The sequence below is a fragment of the Mastacembelus armatus genome, chromosome 24 (assembly GCF_900324485.2).
Source record: "Mastacembelus armatus chromosome 24, fMasArm1.2, whole genome shotgun sequence".
Classification (NCBI taxonomy): Eukaryota; Metazoa; Chordata; class Actinopteri; order Synbranchiformes; family Mastacembelidae; genus Mastacembelus; species Mastacembelus armatus.
In genome coordinates this window covers 11,620,803-11,636,965 of record NC_046656.1, presented here as the reverse complement: position 1 = coordinate 11,636,965, position 16,163 = coordinate 11,620,803, and the positions used below count along the sequence as shown (strand labels likewise).

General features: G+C 41.3%; 1 protein-coding gene across 3 annotated transcripts; it reads left to right on the top strand.

Moving 5' to 3' along the window:
• Nucleotides 1–773: 773 nt before the first annotated feature.
• On the top strand, nucleotides 774–9,872 carry gpatch2 (G patch domain containing 2). 3 transcript variants are annotated; one of them, XM_026319113.2, is made up of 10 exons: nucleotides 774–952; nucleotides 1,682–1,925; nucleotides 2,520–3,070; nucleotides 3,502–3,566; nucleotides 3,791–3,988; nucleotides 4,606–4,726; nucleotides 5,179–5,218; nucleotides 5,417–5,481; nucleotides 5,674–5,762; nucleotides 7,511–9,872. In XM_026319113.2, exons 1-10 carry the CDS (start codon nucleotides 903–905, stop codon nucleotides 7,678–7,680), a joined length of 1,593 nt encoding a protein of 530 aa, XP_026174898.1. In that variant the 5' UTR covers nucleotides 774–902; the 3' UTR covers nucleotides 7,681–9,872. The 3 variants fall into 3 exon arrangements, with proteins under 3 accessions (XP_026174898.1, XP_026174896.1, XP_026174897.1); XM_026319111.2 differs by having other exon boundaries at nucleotides 5,176–5,218; XM_026319112.2 differs by having other exon boundaries at nucleotides 775–952; nucleotides 2,520–3,067; nucleotides 5,176–5,218.
• Nucleotides 9,873–16,163: the final 6,291 nt, after the last annotated feature.

Genomic DNA, 16,163 nt, shown 5'->3' with positions numbered 1-16,163 from the left:
CACATGATCACACACTAGTCACAAATGACGTTGGCACAGAGCAAATTAGGTAACACACACAGCGTGGGACACATGTTATTGCTGTTGACACTACGTTGACCCCATGCTGACCATGGTGGTGATGTCACTGACATTCAGACCAGTGCACCTGTTGAATGGGTTGAAGTCCAAGTCTTACTGGTGCCCAGTGACTTTTCTCATGACCACTGTAATTAATATGAGACTTTTATCACGGATGTGTTTGACCTGGCGACCTTTGGAATACATTTTATAGACCAGCTGATCGCTTGCAACCATGTCATTCATCTGCAATGTGAAGCTTATTCAGTTTTGAACTACACTGCCCCCCTGTGTTCAAACAAAGTAAATACACGTAGATCCAAGAGTTGCATTCACTTGCAAAAGTTAAACTCCGATTTGTAAATTTATGATTATAGAAGAAATTTACACTTCATGTGTTTTTGGTAGTCAGTGAAACCCAAATATCAATTAACAATAAGATGTGATCTACATTTACACTTAAGCCAAGTTTTGGCCTGCTTTTTTAAAAACATTTGTTACAAATTCTGATTAAAGTTAGATACTAGCCTTGTTTCAACTTGCATTTTGATTTCGTTTACTTGATATTATTTTTATATTAAGGAGACCTACCACAACCACATAGACATAACAAAAAAATCGAAATCCATCTAATCTATGAAGCTCTGAGCCATAACAGTAGTCTTACATTTTACTGCAGCACTTTAAGGCAGCATCGTACCTCTTGCTGCCTTCACGGTGTCCTCTTGTCGCATATTGATCCAGCGAGCTGATTGTTAGCTTTTGTGTCAGGATGGTGTCTGTGGTGTGTCAGTGTTTGTCCGTTGTTTCTGGCTAAAGGTATCTGGCATTTGGCGGCTTTCATGTTCCGTGCAGCTAATCTAAAAACCATTGGCAAAGCGGGAACCGGCTGGTAGGTGGTCTTTGAAATCACGTAACGTTAACATATTGTTCACGTCCACTCCACTTTCGTGATTCAACCGGCTACCGGGCTAAAGCTACCTATGCTAACCGGCTAACTGCAAATCCATTGCGAGAATTAAATGTCTTCTTTGTTAATTTTCCTGTGACAGTCGTCAAAACTACTACACCCAGCGACAGTTGTGTAACGACATGTTGTATGTTGGGTTTAGGGATAACGTGGTTGGACGTTTGTTGAAGTGAACTTAGCTAGCTAGCAAGAAACATTAGCTAGCTCGTGGAGCTAATGACGACCTGAAACGCCAAGTAAATCAAATCGGTGTCAATGTTCATTTGAAAACCACTTCTGGAAGATTTAAGCTGGTTGTTAACGTAAGTACGGGCCAGTAAACTCGATGGGTGTTGGTCGCTGTTAGCTAATAATGCCTAGTATGTTGAACGAGTATAATGCTAATGTGAGTTTTATGGCTAACTTGCCCATTTCTAGCAGCATTAGCATCAGGTATTAATCATAGTATCAAAGCTAGTTAATGTCCTTTGATTTAGATCTGTTTTGACAATTAACGTCACTTCGCTCACCAATGACTATATAGATTGCCTCACTTTTTAATAAAGTACTAATAAGTATCTCAGTACCACTCATAGCAGTCTGACACGCAGTGCTAGTTGTTTAATGCTATTAAGTGTCACACCTGTCTAACAGTGCTTTCCTCCTTCTTAGGCACTTTCGCCGGACGATGGACGAGCTGGTCCATGACTTGGTGTCAGCACTGGAGGAGAGCTCAGAGCAAGCTGCGCGTGGTGGTTTTGGCGATGGGGGAGACCATGCATTGGCGGTGGGCTGTCTGCTGAAGAGGCAGGCTCGAAAGCGGAGAGGTAGAAAACGACGCTCAGACAATCCGCACCCACCCTGGGAGACAGGCCACCTCAGTGAGGGCTCAGAGTCCAGTGTGGAAGAACACAAGGTGAGTGAATGGAGGGCAGTCCAGTTCAGTACTGCCATCAAACCAGCCGGAGGGTCCTTGAGTAACACACACAGACTTTTGTAGTATATAGATGTACAGAGATGTTCTTTTGGGGTGACAAGAAAAGGAAAACAAAACATACCATAATTTGGAAAAACAAGACATAGGCATTAATCCCTCTAATGCTTTATGACTTGACTTTTTGTTCTGTTGTCACCCTGAAGCTGATATATGAGAAAATAGGTTTCCCCTTTATTTCTTTTTTAGCTTCATAGCTGACCTACTTAAATCCCTCAAAAATAAAGGAAGGCTGTGAGTCAGAGCTCTTAAATCAGGTGTTTTGCAAGAATAGTTAAACCTTAATTAGTTAGGACTGTTCACTAAGTAAAAATTCCTCATTATATTTGGACTGTAAAACATAATCATTTTCATTTTAACACAAATCTACGTGATAATGTCCTATTTAAGTGTTGCATAAATTAAGCTTTAGTTTGCTCTCACTGTGGTCTAACTGACATACTGAAGTTTGTTTAGGTTTCTTAATATAGCATCAGCATCACAGACTGGTATTTACCACAGTGACATTTGCTGCAGGACTACCGTGCCAGTACTGGAGGTGTCTCAGCTGCCAGTAGCCATGCTCGTGACAACAGCGACTCGGATGAACAACTTGGCCCCAAACGGCGCACCCCCCTCACAGCTGACATGGGGAGAAGCAAGCGACCGCTATGGCCAGATGATCTGGGCGTCCTGGGGTCTGCAGAGGGAACTCGTAGCCTCAGACGGCGACGTAAGGTCAAACGGATGGCTGTAGACCCACCTGTAGAAGCGGAGCCGCCCTCATCCACCATGCTGGGGCCACCACCTGTCCCCAAAGCCCGTGTTGGTGGCAGGCCACATAGACTGGGTGCACCTGAAGGGAGGATTGGTATGGAGCTCTGTGGAGGTAGCCTGCTAGGACCATCAGGAGGAAAAAACAGGGTGAAGAAAAGGAAACTAGCAGCCCACAGGCTGGGAGTAGAGGCTGCAGATGAAGGGGTGGTGGTGGAGAGTGAGGACCCCATCTCTTCTCCAACTGAAGGTTCCAAGGACAAGATGGAGTTGGAGGAGCAGAAGGGCTCAGATGAGGACATGAGTGACAGGTGGTTAGTGTTTTGACTTTTTTCTTTTTGTACCCTGTTTCCAGACATTGCTACACTTCTCTCTCTTTCTGTATTCTGTGTATACAGGTATCTGTGTGAGTCTTTAGGCCATCAGGTAAAGAGCAACTGTCAAGTTGAGCTTTGATACAAAAGTCTGTTACCCCAAGTATTAAAACCTGTGCGATACCAAAAGCTGGTATAGCATCGGAAAGTTTCTCTGTTTAAATTAAAATTTGACCAATTAATTTTTATTTAGCTGGATTTGCTGTTGTTTATCTGAAAACCTTGACCTTGTGTGTGTACGTGTGTGCGTGCACAGGAGAGCTAGCTAGTGTTTTTTTTTTTTTTTTTAGTACACAGTTACTGGCTTTTTGACCACAGATAATGTCTTTACTGGATTTCTAAATGTGTTTCTCCCGTTTTTCTTTGTGCAGTGAAACCAGCAGCGTCAGTAACAGCAGTGATGGTGGCCTCTACACCAATGATGAGGGGAGACAAGGTACTTATTTGGTTTTGTTTAATATTATGGGTTACAATGAAACACCAACTGGTTCTTTGTATATACAGTGTGTTAGTATTTTATATATAAGTAAGTAATTGGGACTATTTGGACACTGGAACAAAACTGTGGCAACCATGACAGAAAAAGAAACACACATTACATTTCTAGAAGTGCTTATGAACCTGAAGCTACATTTTATGTCTCTATCCTCTGTCATCCAGGTGATGACGAGCAGAGCGACTGGTTCTATGAGGGTGAGCCAGGCTCTGGTTCAGGGCCTGGTGGTGCATGTGGAATAGCGGGAGTGGTTCCCTGGTGGGAAAGGGAGACAGGGTCAGAGGAGCTGGACCTGGCTGACCCCGTCTTCAACAGCATCCTGACAGGGTCGTTCCCACTTATGAGCCCTGGAGGACAGAGAGGTAGACTGTAAACACATACACCAGTGGCATGAAAGCTACAGTATGATGTGTATGTGGGCAAGTTTTACACCCTAATCATGAGGATTTAGGGCTCGGTGGAAATGTGCCCTCACATGAAGTGTACAGTGTTGTACAGTTTCACTTATGACCAGTAGGAGGCAAACAGTTCCCACTTACTCAAACAAGGCAATGCTCAGCAGCGTGGCTGTGACGTTTTGCTATATAGCAAATATATGGGGTAAAATCCTCTACATACGGCATAAAGAAAAAAGGTCATGATAATTCAATGACTTAATTATCTAAAATATTACTTCACACATGTTCAACGCTGAATGCCAAGCCAGAACATTTTCTTTCACAGGTTTAACCGAATGCAGTGCACCATGAATGTTGACCTTATTGTGCACCAGTAGGCGTAGTTATAGCACCATGCAGGATTTTTGAGCATTTCCTTGCCTTACTAATATCCCATTGGTCAAGAGTTTTGAATGGTAAATATGGGACTCATTGGTTCCTTGTCCAACATTAACTGCTTAATCAAGCTAATCAAATTATTTCAATAGTTATATAATCTTTAATGAGTTGTATTGCTTATGAACCTGTGCTGTCTTTGCCAGGGTTCCATGCTAGATTGAGTCGCCTCCATGGGAACCAGCAGGCATCTGATGCGGGGTTGCAGGGCAGCTCCAGCCAAGGCTTCAATGACAGACTGGGCAGGCAAACCCAGGGCTCCGATGAGTGAGTCACCATCTTTTTTTAAAATTTTGCTGTTAATTTTGGCTCTGCTGTGGCTTATCTTTTCTGTTTATTCTTTCTTTGTTATTTTGATATTCAATATGTTCTTTTAAATATACCCTTAAATCTGAAATGTGCTGTAGAAATAAGATGCTTGATAAGAGTCACCACCTGCATAGCACAGTTTTCATTTAAGATCAGTTCATATTTAATTATCTATTACCCACATTTGGTTTGTAGACAGCAGGGATTGATCAAACAAACATAGGTAAATTAGCTTAAATGAGTATCAACACAATATAACGGCAAAGCAAAGTGGAATACAGTTCACATCAAATTACATGAAATGTAGGCAAGGGAACAGCATTTTATAATACTGTTTTTTGGTCATTGTTATAGCACTAGTTTCACTTTCTTTGGAATTTGAAACTTTAATTATACCCGATTTCCAGCAGGCCGTGGTTTAGCTCGGGGTTGAGGAGAGAACATGGACAAGTGAGTCAAGTTTCATTTTATTCCCTTTTAAACTGCTTGAAATCCAGAAATGCAAAGCTCAGGTTTTGATCAATTATCTATTATTAAAGACCTAATATAGTGCCTATACACTAATGCCCGTGTTATTAAAACAACAGCCTGTTTACTGTGTGAACATTAACATTTGTTTTTTTCTTCTTCCTGTCATTGTCACTTCAGTTGCACTGGGACCCACGGACAGACAGAGGGCATCGGAGAAGCTGTTCAGTGAAAACAGCCAGCAGGTAAGAACAACAGTTTAACGTAAAGCATCTGTGATTTATGACCACAGTCCAGACTCATTTCCTTTTGTTTCTGCTGCAGTCTTATCGACATAACTCTGTCTAATTTTGAAACAAACAAGAATACTTTCTGTAGTGCTGTTTGAGATCAAACTAATGTGGTCACATTCTTTTCCTGCTTGGCTGGTTTTGCAGACAGACCAGCGGGCATCTCGGTTCTCTATGTACAGGGGATGTCAAGCGGAGGCGAAAAGCTGCCCCACTTGGTTCCACCGCCCCCTCAGGTATTGGATGCACACCTAGCCACACCTAATACACCATCTGGCACTTATTACCAGCTGCCCCTTTTACTGTATTTTTGGCTCTCATTTTCTCTCTTGTTCTCCTCCCCCACTTGATGAAGCTCAGTATGTTCACCACCCTGCTTTCCTCTTTACCGTCTGTCTTGCACATAAAACGATGCAAGCAAGCAGTGAGGCTTTCCATATACATTTTTATGAGGGTAAATTGATAGAGTCCACATATTGCGCCTTCTCCCCTCCTCTCCTATTACTAAACCTTGCTTTAGCTCCTAACCCCCTTTCCTCCTAAGCCTTATTGGACCAGAGTCAGCTGGCTAAGTCATGCTGACAGCACAGAGATACTGGATTAGCTGTTAGCCAGTTACACTTGTGTTACACCCCCCTTCCCAACAAACCACTCCTTATCTCTGGGCCAGTTTATGCTTTTGTAAAAGGAAGGGGGGAAATAACGATGCCCAGTGCTGCTAGTCTGTTCCATGATAAGTTAATCTGAAACTATGCCCTGTTCTTTTGCCATAAATTACACCTTGAAGTCAGAACTGTATGCAAAAAGGAGCACCAGCTAAGGTCAATTAATAATTCATTGTCTGTGGTGGGTGCACATGCTTGTTAAAGTCAAAGTCTTAAATTTATTTAATTGTATTTTATTGTGCTTAGAAATGTTATTTTCATGTATGAGAGACTACTGAAACTTCAGTGATAAAATAATAACAAATATCACACACGTCCTGATACTCAAAGCACAGTTGGGATGTGCAGGAACAGCAGGTGCTGACCTCACAGCATGGTGCCAAATTGACATCCTCACAATTTGGCTTGAACCCACCTGCGACTCAACAGTTATGTGTAAATAAGCGAGCGGCTTTTCTCTGCACTGCATACACATATAGACAGGATTAAAAAAGGGTAATAGGTCAGTCTCCGTGACTGGCCTGTGAACTTCCAGGTAGAACGAAGACAAGATGTCCACTGTTTGAGATAAACCAGGGTGTACTTCCCCCCACTTGATGTATTTGCTACATGTCTGCCAAATACGTTGCTAAGTTGATTATGCAATCATTTACTGATTTTCTTTTTTTAATGCTCTTGGTCTTGTCATCACAAGTTCCCAGTGTCCATGGTGATGTCTTCAGATGTTTTTGTGCTACAAATTGCTTTAAGTTCAAATATATCCAATGTACGAAGATATAAATGTTTAGCATTACTGCCAAACATTCACTAGCAAACTTCAACTACATCAGCACCAACTGTCTTTAATAGTTCACATCTTAAGTAGTTTCCTAATACAATGTGTTGTTTGTTTGCTACATTCTTACATGCAGCCTCAAAGAAGAGTTTTTGTTTCTGCCACATTTGTGATGTCTTATTGTCAATAGCAGTGTTAGTTTTGGCGCCTTACTTTTGTATTATTCTTTGATGACAATCTATATTAGTTTTAGTCAGATTTTTAGTTTATTCTAGTTTTCCTCAGTGACATTTTAGTCTCTCAATCTTTACTGTGTACAGTTACCATGGTTACAGGTGGTGGTGGTTTTGTAAGGTTTGAGAAAAGGGTGGTTTATTAGGCCTTTTTTGCAGACCATGGAGTATTTTTTTTTTTTTTTTTTAAATACATTTTCTCCATAGTTTTTGTTGACATTAACACAGATGGATAGTTGCAGAAGTTACTAGTACACGTTTGTGTACTTGTTCAAGTATTCCTCTTTGCTAACCTCTGAGGTCTTTTTCAGGAGTGGTCGGGGAGAACGCCCCTCCCATCCCTGAAACGAACATGGGGAACCGCATGTTGCAGAGCATGGGCTGGAGCCCAGGGTTGGGCCTGGGTCCGGAAGGAAGGGGTATCACCGAGCCCATCCGGGCCACACAGAGACCTAAAGGCACAGGTTTAGGTTTCAACTGAACACCCTGTTTTTGCAGTCCTGAAGATTGAAGCAGCCTGGATGAAGACGCTCCAAGAGTTACAAGGAGCGACAGAAATGAAATGCTGCTCAGGCTGATGAACAATAAAAAATGTCCAGAGTAATCCAGGCATGCATGTTATAAGATGTGAAGGAGTGAGGCTTGTCCTGGAATCACAGTCTGAGCTAAAATAAGAAAAACTTTCCCATATTGGGGAAACTACAACAATTCTGCGACTGACAGAGACAATGACATCAAGATCAGGACTCCTTGCAAAGGTATCCTCTCAAGAACCTCCATGTTGGAGAAAATAGACAGCATTGTTAGTAGGTTAAGCTGGCATGCTGCCTCAGCCCTTTTTTACCTCAGATGCCAGCGTTATAGGCCTCAGACCTTGGGTACTGTTGACCATCTACTGATGACAGTGGTCTGTTTTCAGTCGGTGGTATTGGTTAATGATGATTTTTTTTTTTTTTTTTGTCAAACATTGCACAGAAATTTTGGAATCAAAGAGTATTTGAATAGGCCATATCTCAAGAAGATTTATTTTAGGTTCCTTTTATTGTGAAGAACTTAGAGAACAGTGTATGGATGTTGGGATGGCAGGATGTTTTCCATTCATTTTATTTTTCATTTAATGGAAGAAGCTATGTCATCAGATTGTTTTTATCTGTACAAAAACAAAAGATAAAAATCCAAACCACAATTTTCCATTCACTGACACCACTTTGTATGCATGTGCAGCTGTAGCTGCTCCAGGTTACTGCTGCTGTTTACTAAGAAAACACACTTTTGTACACGTGAGGTAAAGTCTTGGAAGTCTTGTTTTAGGCAGTTTGGGTGGTTTGTCCTGGAATATCTTTGTACTGCAACATTGGCTTACCATCGCAACGCTGTTACTTCACACCCGACATATGATGAAATAACAGATTTTTAAGGTTACACGCATTTCAAGTGTTTCCATGCAGGTTTGAAAATTCTGGTGAAGTACAGAAAATTGAATCGATTCACTGATTTCAAGGACTAATGAGAACATATAAGGAATGTTGCTGTAATAACAACCAAACTCAAATGAAAACACCTGTGTGGATGTGCAGGACCTTTAACTACATGACTACAATAAACGCTGTAGAAGAAGAGCGTTTAATTGAAGTAAATTGTGGACCCATTGCTATTTTCTGTTTGAAGTTTTAAGTCTTCAGGCATAATTATGACCACTGGGTAACATAGCTTGGTTGGCATTTCACGTTACATTGAACATAGATTTGAAAAAAATTTAAATGCATTTGGGTAGATTAAGCTCTCAAAAATATGGAAGTGTGAATTGGAGACACTGCAGACACGTTGTGCTGTAACATTTAGTTGTCACTGTAGTTGAATAGGCTTTCAATGTGACCATGAAGCACCAAAATGATGTTTCCCCCCTCCCAGGTTAGGCCAAGGACAATTCAGAGAAACATCTGCTAAGCTGTCAGTGACAGAAAAAAAGTCAGAGACTGAAACTGTCTGTTTTTGTCCTATGAGTCCAATCCTATGATTGTGGTTCAGTTGGTGGTCGTCATTTTAACTACATCCTGGCCGATGCTGGATTTTTGAGGCCCACACCCAGTGGTGTGTTTCTACCAGCAATTCTAAGGTAAATGTCATAATTTTTATCTCCACATTTTTCATGTAAAGAAAACTTGTTTCAGCTGAATTTTTGTTTTTGTGATGTTGGTATGACATTAAGTTAGTTAATTCATTAGTTAGTCAACAAAATTGGCAATCATTTTCATAACTGAATAAACATTTTAGTAGCGTGTAAGGCAGAAATTCACATTGGATGTTCCAGCTTGATGGTTTTTCTTTTTATTAGTCAGGCAATAAAAAGAAAAAGGTGTATTAAGACTGGTGAGAACTTTAAAAAAAAAAAAAGTATAGAGAAAATAAATTAATCAAGGAAATAAGCCATAAACACCCACAGAATTCAACATCATTGAAATGTTTCTTTACCATAGAAATACAAGTATGGTACTCTTAGATTTGTATCAAGACAAAGTAAGTATTTGTGGCTTAACCCCTTTATAAAACAGCAGTTTATACAGTATTTATGGTTAAATCACAATTGTAACTAATAAAATTCCTTGTTTTATCTTCATTTTTTTGAAGGCTTTCTGGGTTAATGAAATGGTCCATATTTGTTTTTAAACATCACACAGCAGAAGCATTTTTGATATTGATCCCATATATTAGTTTACTAAAGAATTGCTAGTAAGACTTGTGCAGGCATACATTTTAACATTAATGAACTTTTATTTCTTTGGGCAAACTATGACCTGACAATGCCAGTCTTGAGTGACCTCAAACATTCATCCATTATCTCTACCCGCTAATTCCCGTTTAGGGTCACAGTGATCTGCTGGAGCCTATCCCAGCTCTCTTTGGGTGAAAGGCAGGGGTACACCCTGGACAGGTCACCAGTCCATCACAGGGCCACTGACCTCAAAGACATTTTTTTCAAACAGATACTGATCAACTCCTCAATAACACTGGCTGCCCTGATGTATTGATCTGATTCAAATTTTGGCCTTTTGTTATTTTATAAGGATCTCATTAGGTGCTACAGCTGCTATTAGTAACATTTGTTACATGTTTAAAATTCCTTTTTTGTCCAAATACAATTTTCCAGTCTGTGGTCAGTTTTATCATGCTTAAACAGGACTGGAAAATAAACCTGTTGAATTACCTTATATGTCCTGTGTGACGGAAGCCAGTTTGTTACAGCCTCTGGTCATGACGTTCATTACTTTAACACAAACCAGGAGAAGTTTCTAGTCTTTCTGAGGCAGCCCATGCACAAACGCACACTCCTTCGGACAGAGACTGCTCAACAGAACATGTCCTCTGAATATTTCCAGCTCTATCAACACATGCATCACATTCACATGCTGACTCGACATTGTTGAAATATGATGCGCTCTCTCTCTCTCTGTCTGAGTCTCCCTCCCTCCCTCTTTTCTCTCTCTCTCCCATCTTTGCAAAGCTGCAATACAAATACTTCCTCTGTATCTATGGGAATACAGGAGTGCTGTGTGTCCTCTACCCTCCCTTCTACTCACCACCTCCCTCTGCATATAAGGCAACACTGGCTGTGTCCTACCCCTCACACCCCCCTCAGTCAGCTCACCTCCCCCTCCACCACCAACACCCCTTCACTTAGACACACTTTCTGTCTGACACACACTTGCAGGACTCCCCTGTGAGAAAGCTAGGCAGGTAGGTAGCTAAACTCAGCACTGGATCAGTGAGAGGAGAGAAAGAGGGAGAGGGGAATGTGTATGCGTGTGTTTATGTATTTGTGTGTGTTGGGATGGTGGGTGCGTGTGTGTGTGTGTGTGTGTTTGTGAGTGAGTGAGTGTGTGTGCGCTGCTGCTGCATCGCTGAGCTACAGAGACCGGAGGCGAGGAGAGCTGGAGCGTTTGTCCTTGAGACTGACTGACTGACTGCAGCTGTAGAGCAGAGGACCAGTGAGCCGGCCAGTGGATGAAACTGACCGTGAGTACTGAGCAGGAGCAGTAAGACGAATGAATGGGAAGAAGTAGATGTAAGGTTTCTTTTAAATGCTGCAAATAGGCTGATGTGTTTTTGTTCCTGTTTGCTTAGATACAGTCCAGTGTTTGAATGGAAACAGAGCTGTGGATGTGTGTGTGTGTGTGTGTGTGTGTGTGTATGTATGTGTGTCTGACCCGGTGAAGGTCTACTCTGCTCCCAGGTGAACTCATCTCTGTTTTTTGTTTTTTTTTTTTTATTGACTGCCATCCATACTTGTTTTAAAACCTTTAAGTGGGACTTTATGAGCAGTTCAGCAGTTGTTTAGCTATTCAGTGCATCTGCAGCAGTATCCAATGTGTGTGTGCGTGTGCGTGTGTGTGTGTGTGTGTGTGTGTGTGCGTGCACGCACGCAGTATCAAGAAAGATGTCAGCAAACATACCATTACTGTACATCTCTACAGCTCTGTCCCCTCCTCTCCTCACTCCTCTCTTCTGTCTCACAGCTTCTGTTGATAGATCGATACTTCTGCATCTATAATTCGAAGTTATCGTTTATGGGGCCCCTCCAAAGTGAGTCATTATCATGTGTAATCTTGCAGAAAATTACATTTTGACTGTTAGTACCTCAGTGTGGCCAGGAATCAGTGGACTGTGCTGAGCGGGGTAACCGGCTGAGGGATGACTGGACAGTGTGAGAGCACCCCAAAGCCTGAGGAAGGGGTGGGGTCTGGAGTGGAGTCGTGAGGTATTTCATAGGGACAGGATGGTGTGTGTCTATATGTGTGTGTTTGTGTGTGTGTGTGTGTGTGTTCCAAATCCTGCCCAAAAACTTAGAAATCCCAGCGGTGCCTCTGGGTCCATCTGTGTGATCAAATAGGGAAGGACAAGAGGGAATCGTAACAAGAAACAGTCAAAGAAAGGAAACACAGGTAAAAGCCGTGACAGAGTGTGAAAGATTAGAAAAAAAGAGGGGGAGGAATTAGAGAAAGATAGGCGAGTATTGGCATCCGCTCTCTGTGGTGTGAGACGGTGTCCTGATATTAGACTGGCTCACCTGTGGAGCTGCTGACAGAATGTGTTATGCCACATTATAGGGGTGCTTAGATGGATTGACAGAAGGAAAGCCAGAAGGTGAATACATAAGGCTGTGATAGAATTTTTTTAAACCAACATGACAGGATAGCTCTTAATCTGTGAGCGTCTGTGTTGATTTGTTTATTGTAGACATGCTGACACTGAGCCAGAGGGCTAAATTTACCACCTGTGGAGAAAGAAGTGATATGATGAGATAGACTGTGTACTGCTTGTGTGTGTGTCTCTGGGAGGTGGGGTATGCGAAAGTGTGTATAATAGATCCTGACATCAGCATTTTGTGTGTGTGCTGCTGACTCCCAGGATTCAGTGTGTTTTGGGCCCGCACCAGCATCTTCTCACCTGAGATACATCTGGGACCCAGGTGTGTTTGTACTGCACTTACCTGGGATTTTACAACAGGCTGTTTATTTCTATAACATGATTGTGAAACCATATTGTTTTACATTGAGTGAATGCAATTTTATACATTTTTATAGAGCCCTAAATTACGACCAGGGGTGGAAATCGGATCCTTTACCAATACTAGAAGGTAGAAATACTCCATTGTTAGTTTCAGTTGAATGTTATTATCATCTGAATGTATTTAAAATATAAGAGTACTCATTTTTACTGATTTTTACTGATATATATATATATATATATATATATATATGTTCATTAATCCAGTTTTGTAAGTATATGTTGATGTTTGTGAAATTGGGGGTAACTTTTTGTACTGCAAACTTTTAAGTTGGCGATCTCTCTTTAAACTGACTCAGATGTCTGAGTCGTGAACACTGTTATTGTCTAGTAAGGATAGAGGGTTGTGCTAAGGGGCAATCCAGTCAAGTTCTTAGGGTACTAACAACTAACCTCAAAATTAAAAACAGTGAAAAAATAAAGAAGAAATCTAAACAAGAACAGCAGAGAAGGTTGGGGAGTGATGGAAAAAATTAAAAAATAAAAAGCAAACCTAAAAGAATATGGACAGGAGAAAGTGTGGCCCTCTTATGTAGACCTTGAAAACCTGGAAAGAGGACAGGCTACACACGCACACAGGAGGCAACATACATAGAAGCAGAAGCTACATGTCAGACACCAGAAGCTGACCAGTTAATCCAATACTGCTCGTTGCGAATATGGAGGACCCGTGCTGTGGTAATCCACATTATGCTGTTAGGAGAGGTTTGGTTACGTAATCAACCTCACAGCCTCCAGGTGAGCACCTGCCACAGACAAAAACATGGCAGGATGGTGGGGTGGATGAACACTAAATTACTGGTAAAACATTCACACATCACGTTAACACTCATGGCACAGTCTGTAGCGGTGTCTTTAATGACGCAGCTCTTATTAAACTTGTGGTCAGTTCGAGGAATTTTAAAAAGCTGCTGTGAATGTCACAGAAATTCCCCCACTAGGGGGCAGTCCAGCCAAGTTATTAGGTTAATGTGAACCATTAAGCCTGTGTTCAGTGCTCCCTCAGTTTGATTAGTTTCAAATATTATAAAATGGTCCAATATTAGTTGTTATTAAACCCCTGCCTGCATGTCTTCCTGTGCATATGTTTCCTAGCACTGACTCACTTCCTCTCCAGTGGGACTGTACAATCTCCACATTTGGAAGTTGAAACCATTTGAAGACCTGCTGAGCACAGCAGCAGCAGCACCAGGTCCCAGCAGCTCTAAGTGACATTTCTATGGTCATGTTGCTTCTCCAAGAGGCTTTCTCATGTTTCTGGCATGAATGTGTGCGTGAGAGAGCGACCTCTGATCTCTCTACAGTGCATTACAGATCAGTACAATGAAACTTATCTCATTCAAAGTGCTCATCTGTCAATCAATCCATCATTTTGTGTATCATTTCCCTCTCATCCATCTATTTGAAGACACGAAACTGTAAAGAATATGTATAGAATGAGGCATGTTTTCTTATGTTTATATGATAGGACATGTTGTGTTTCTGTTCCCCTCACTCAGTACTGCACACAGTATCAATAGTCTTTCCCTCTGTCTCAGTAATTGAAGGATGACCATGAGTCAGGCATAAACTAAGCAGATTTCCCTGACTAGATCTGAGGGCTGATGCTGGTGTGTGTGTGTGTGTGTGGTTGGGTGGGTCGGGGTGGGGTGGGAGTTACCGACTGTCCGGTTTCAGTAGTCATTCTGACATCTGTACCAGCAGGCTGAGATTTGGTGGGTATTAGTTTAGTGATGAGGAGAAGAGGGAAAACACACTCGTGTTGTGGTGTCTGCTTCATTCCTACTTTTCTTCTTTTCAGAGAAAACTGGATGCATCTGGTGTGTGTGGGGTCAATAGCTGGCAGCCGAGTGCTGTGTTACAGGCAGTGTCCCTCCAGAGCATCTATTGAACGCCTGTCTTCAGTTCAGACTGAGCAGTGTAAAAATATTTTTGATAGTGTAGCCACGCGTGTTCGGTTTCAACTGCTCCATTCAGCTTCTTTCTATTTTTCTATTTCACTTCTGGATTTGCTCTGGTTCTTGGCACAATTTGTCGTTTGAAGGTGCTGTGTTCTTTAGGTTTTTGCATCAGCTGCATCAAGCAGGTCATTGATTTTTTTTTTTTTTTTTGGCTGATGCTCATATTTAAAGCTTCACCAGTCTTTTTTTTTTTTTTAATACATTAACACAAATTATAAACATTTTGGATAAAATCTTTGTGACCATGAAAACAAGACACTCTACAAACCCGTACGACCGAGCGATTAAGTTCACCAAGTGCAGTGTCTTTTCAGTCAGAACCATTTGTTCTAAATAACCTCAAACTACATTAAAGTCTGAAACAAAAAGCTTTTGTACAGTGGCACACAGCAATAAGAAAATTATCAGAAAAAAATAAACTACTCAAGAGCGTTCTCCCTTTCAAGTGCTTCACTTGACGCCACTCTGGCTTGACTCAAGTGTGTTTTACTATTGTTGTGGCGCGTCTCAAGACCAGTCAGCTGGTGCCAAGGAAAATATCAACCATCGATAAAATGATTAATCTTTGTTTTAATTTTAATCATTACTTGGACACAGTATGAATATCTACTCACAAAAAAAGTGTTGCTGGAGCAGGATCCATTGATGGCAGTTGCCAAACAAAAAGCCACTGAGAGATAAGAGCCACTTCGCTTTAACGTCAACATTCAATTTCCTAAATGGTTTATAGAAGATAATTTCTGTGTAGATAATTTTTTGTGTAATTCATTAACTTTAGGAGATGTGATACTAGCACTGTTTTTGTGTTTTGTAATTGAGATAAAATTATCTGCTCCCTTTATCTTTTATTGGATTTTTTTTTTGTGTGTACTCTTTCCTTTCTGTTTGCATGTGCTTGCGTCCGTATGTGTGTTTACACATGTAGCATGTGTGTGTATGGCTCTGCTTTGATGCGGTGTGTGTTACTGCTGGCGAGCTTTTTCATGCAGCGCATAATGAGATAAGGCCCCACTCCACGCAGTCTGCTGTCTGGCTTTTATCTGAGCAACAGATTAGTGCAGGTGATTTCATTCCTGTGGAGATTGGTTCAGCGGGAGTCGGCTCAGAGCTGGAGCACAACGTTGATGTCAGAGCAAAAATTCTGAGGCCTAGAAGTAACAAACTCCCTCTGACAGCTGTACATTTTTGTCCTAAAACATAACTTCAGACTGTGATCAATTGAGGAACTATTAACTGAAAACAAGTATATTTTTTCTGAGTTATTTGACCCACAGCCCTTCCTTTTAAATCTCTGGGATTTGCTTGTCATGAATAGTAAATTGCTTGTTCCACATTTGTGCTTGTGCACTGATGGAAAATTCTCCATTACTGTTCCCATTCATATCCCAAAGGAACTGGATTTTATATCATAAATCAATTCAGAAAGACCTGGAACAAT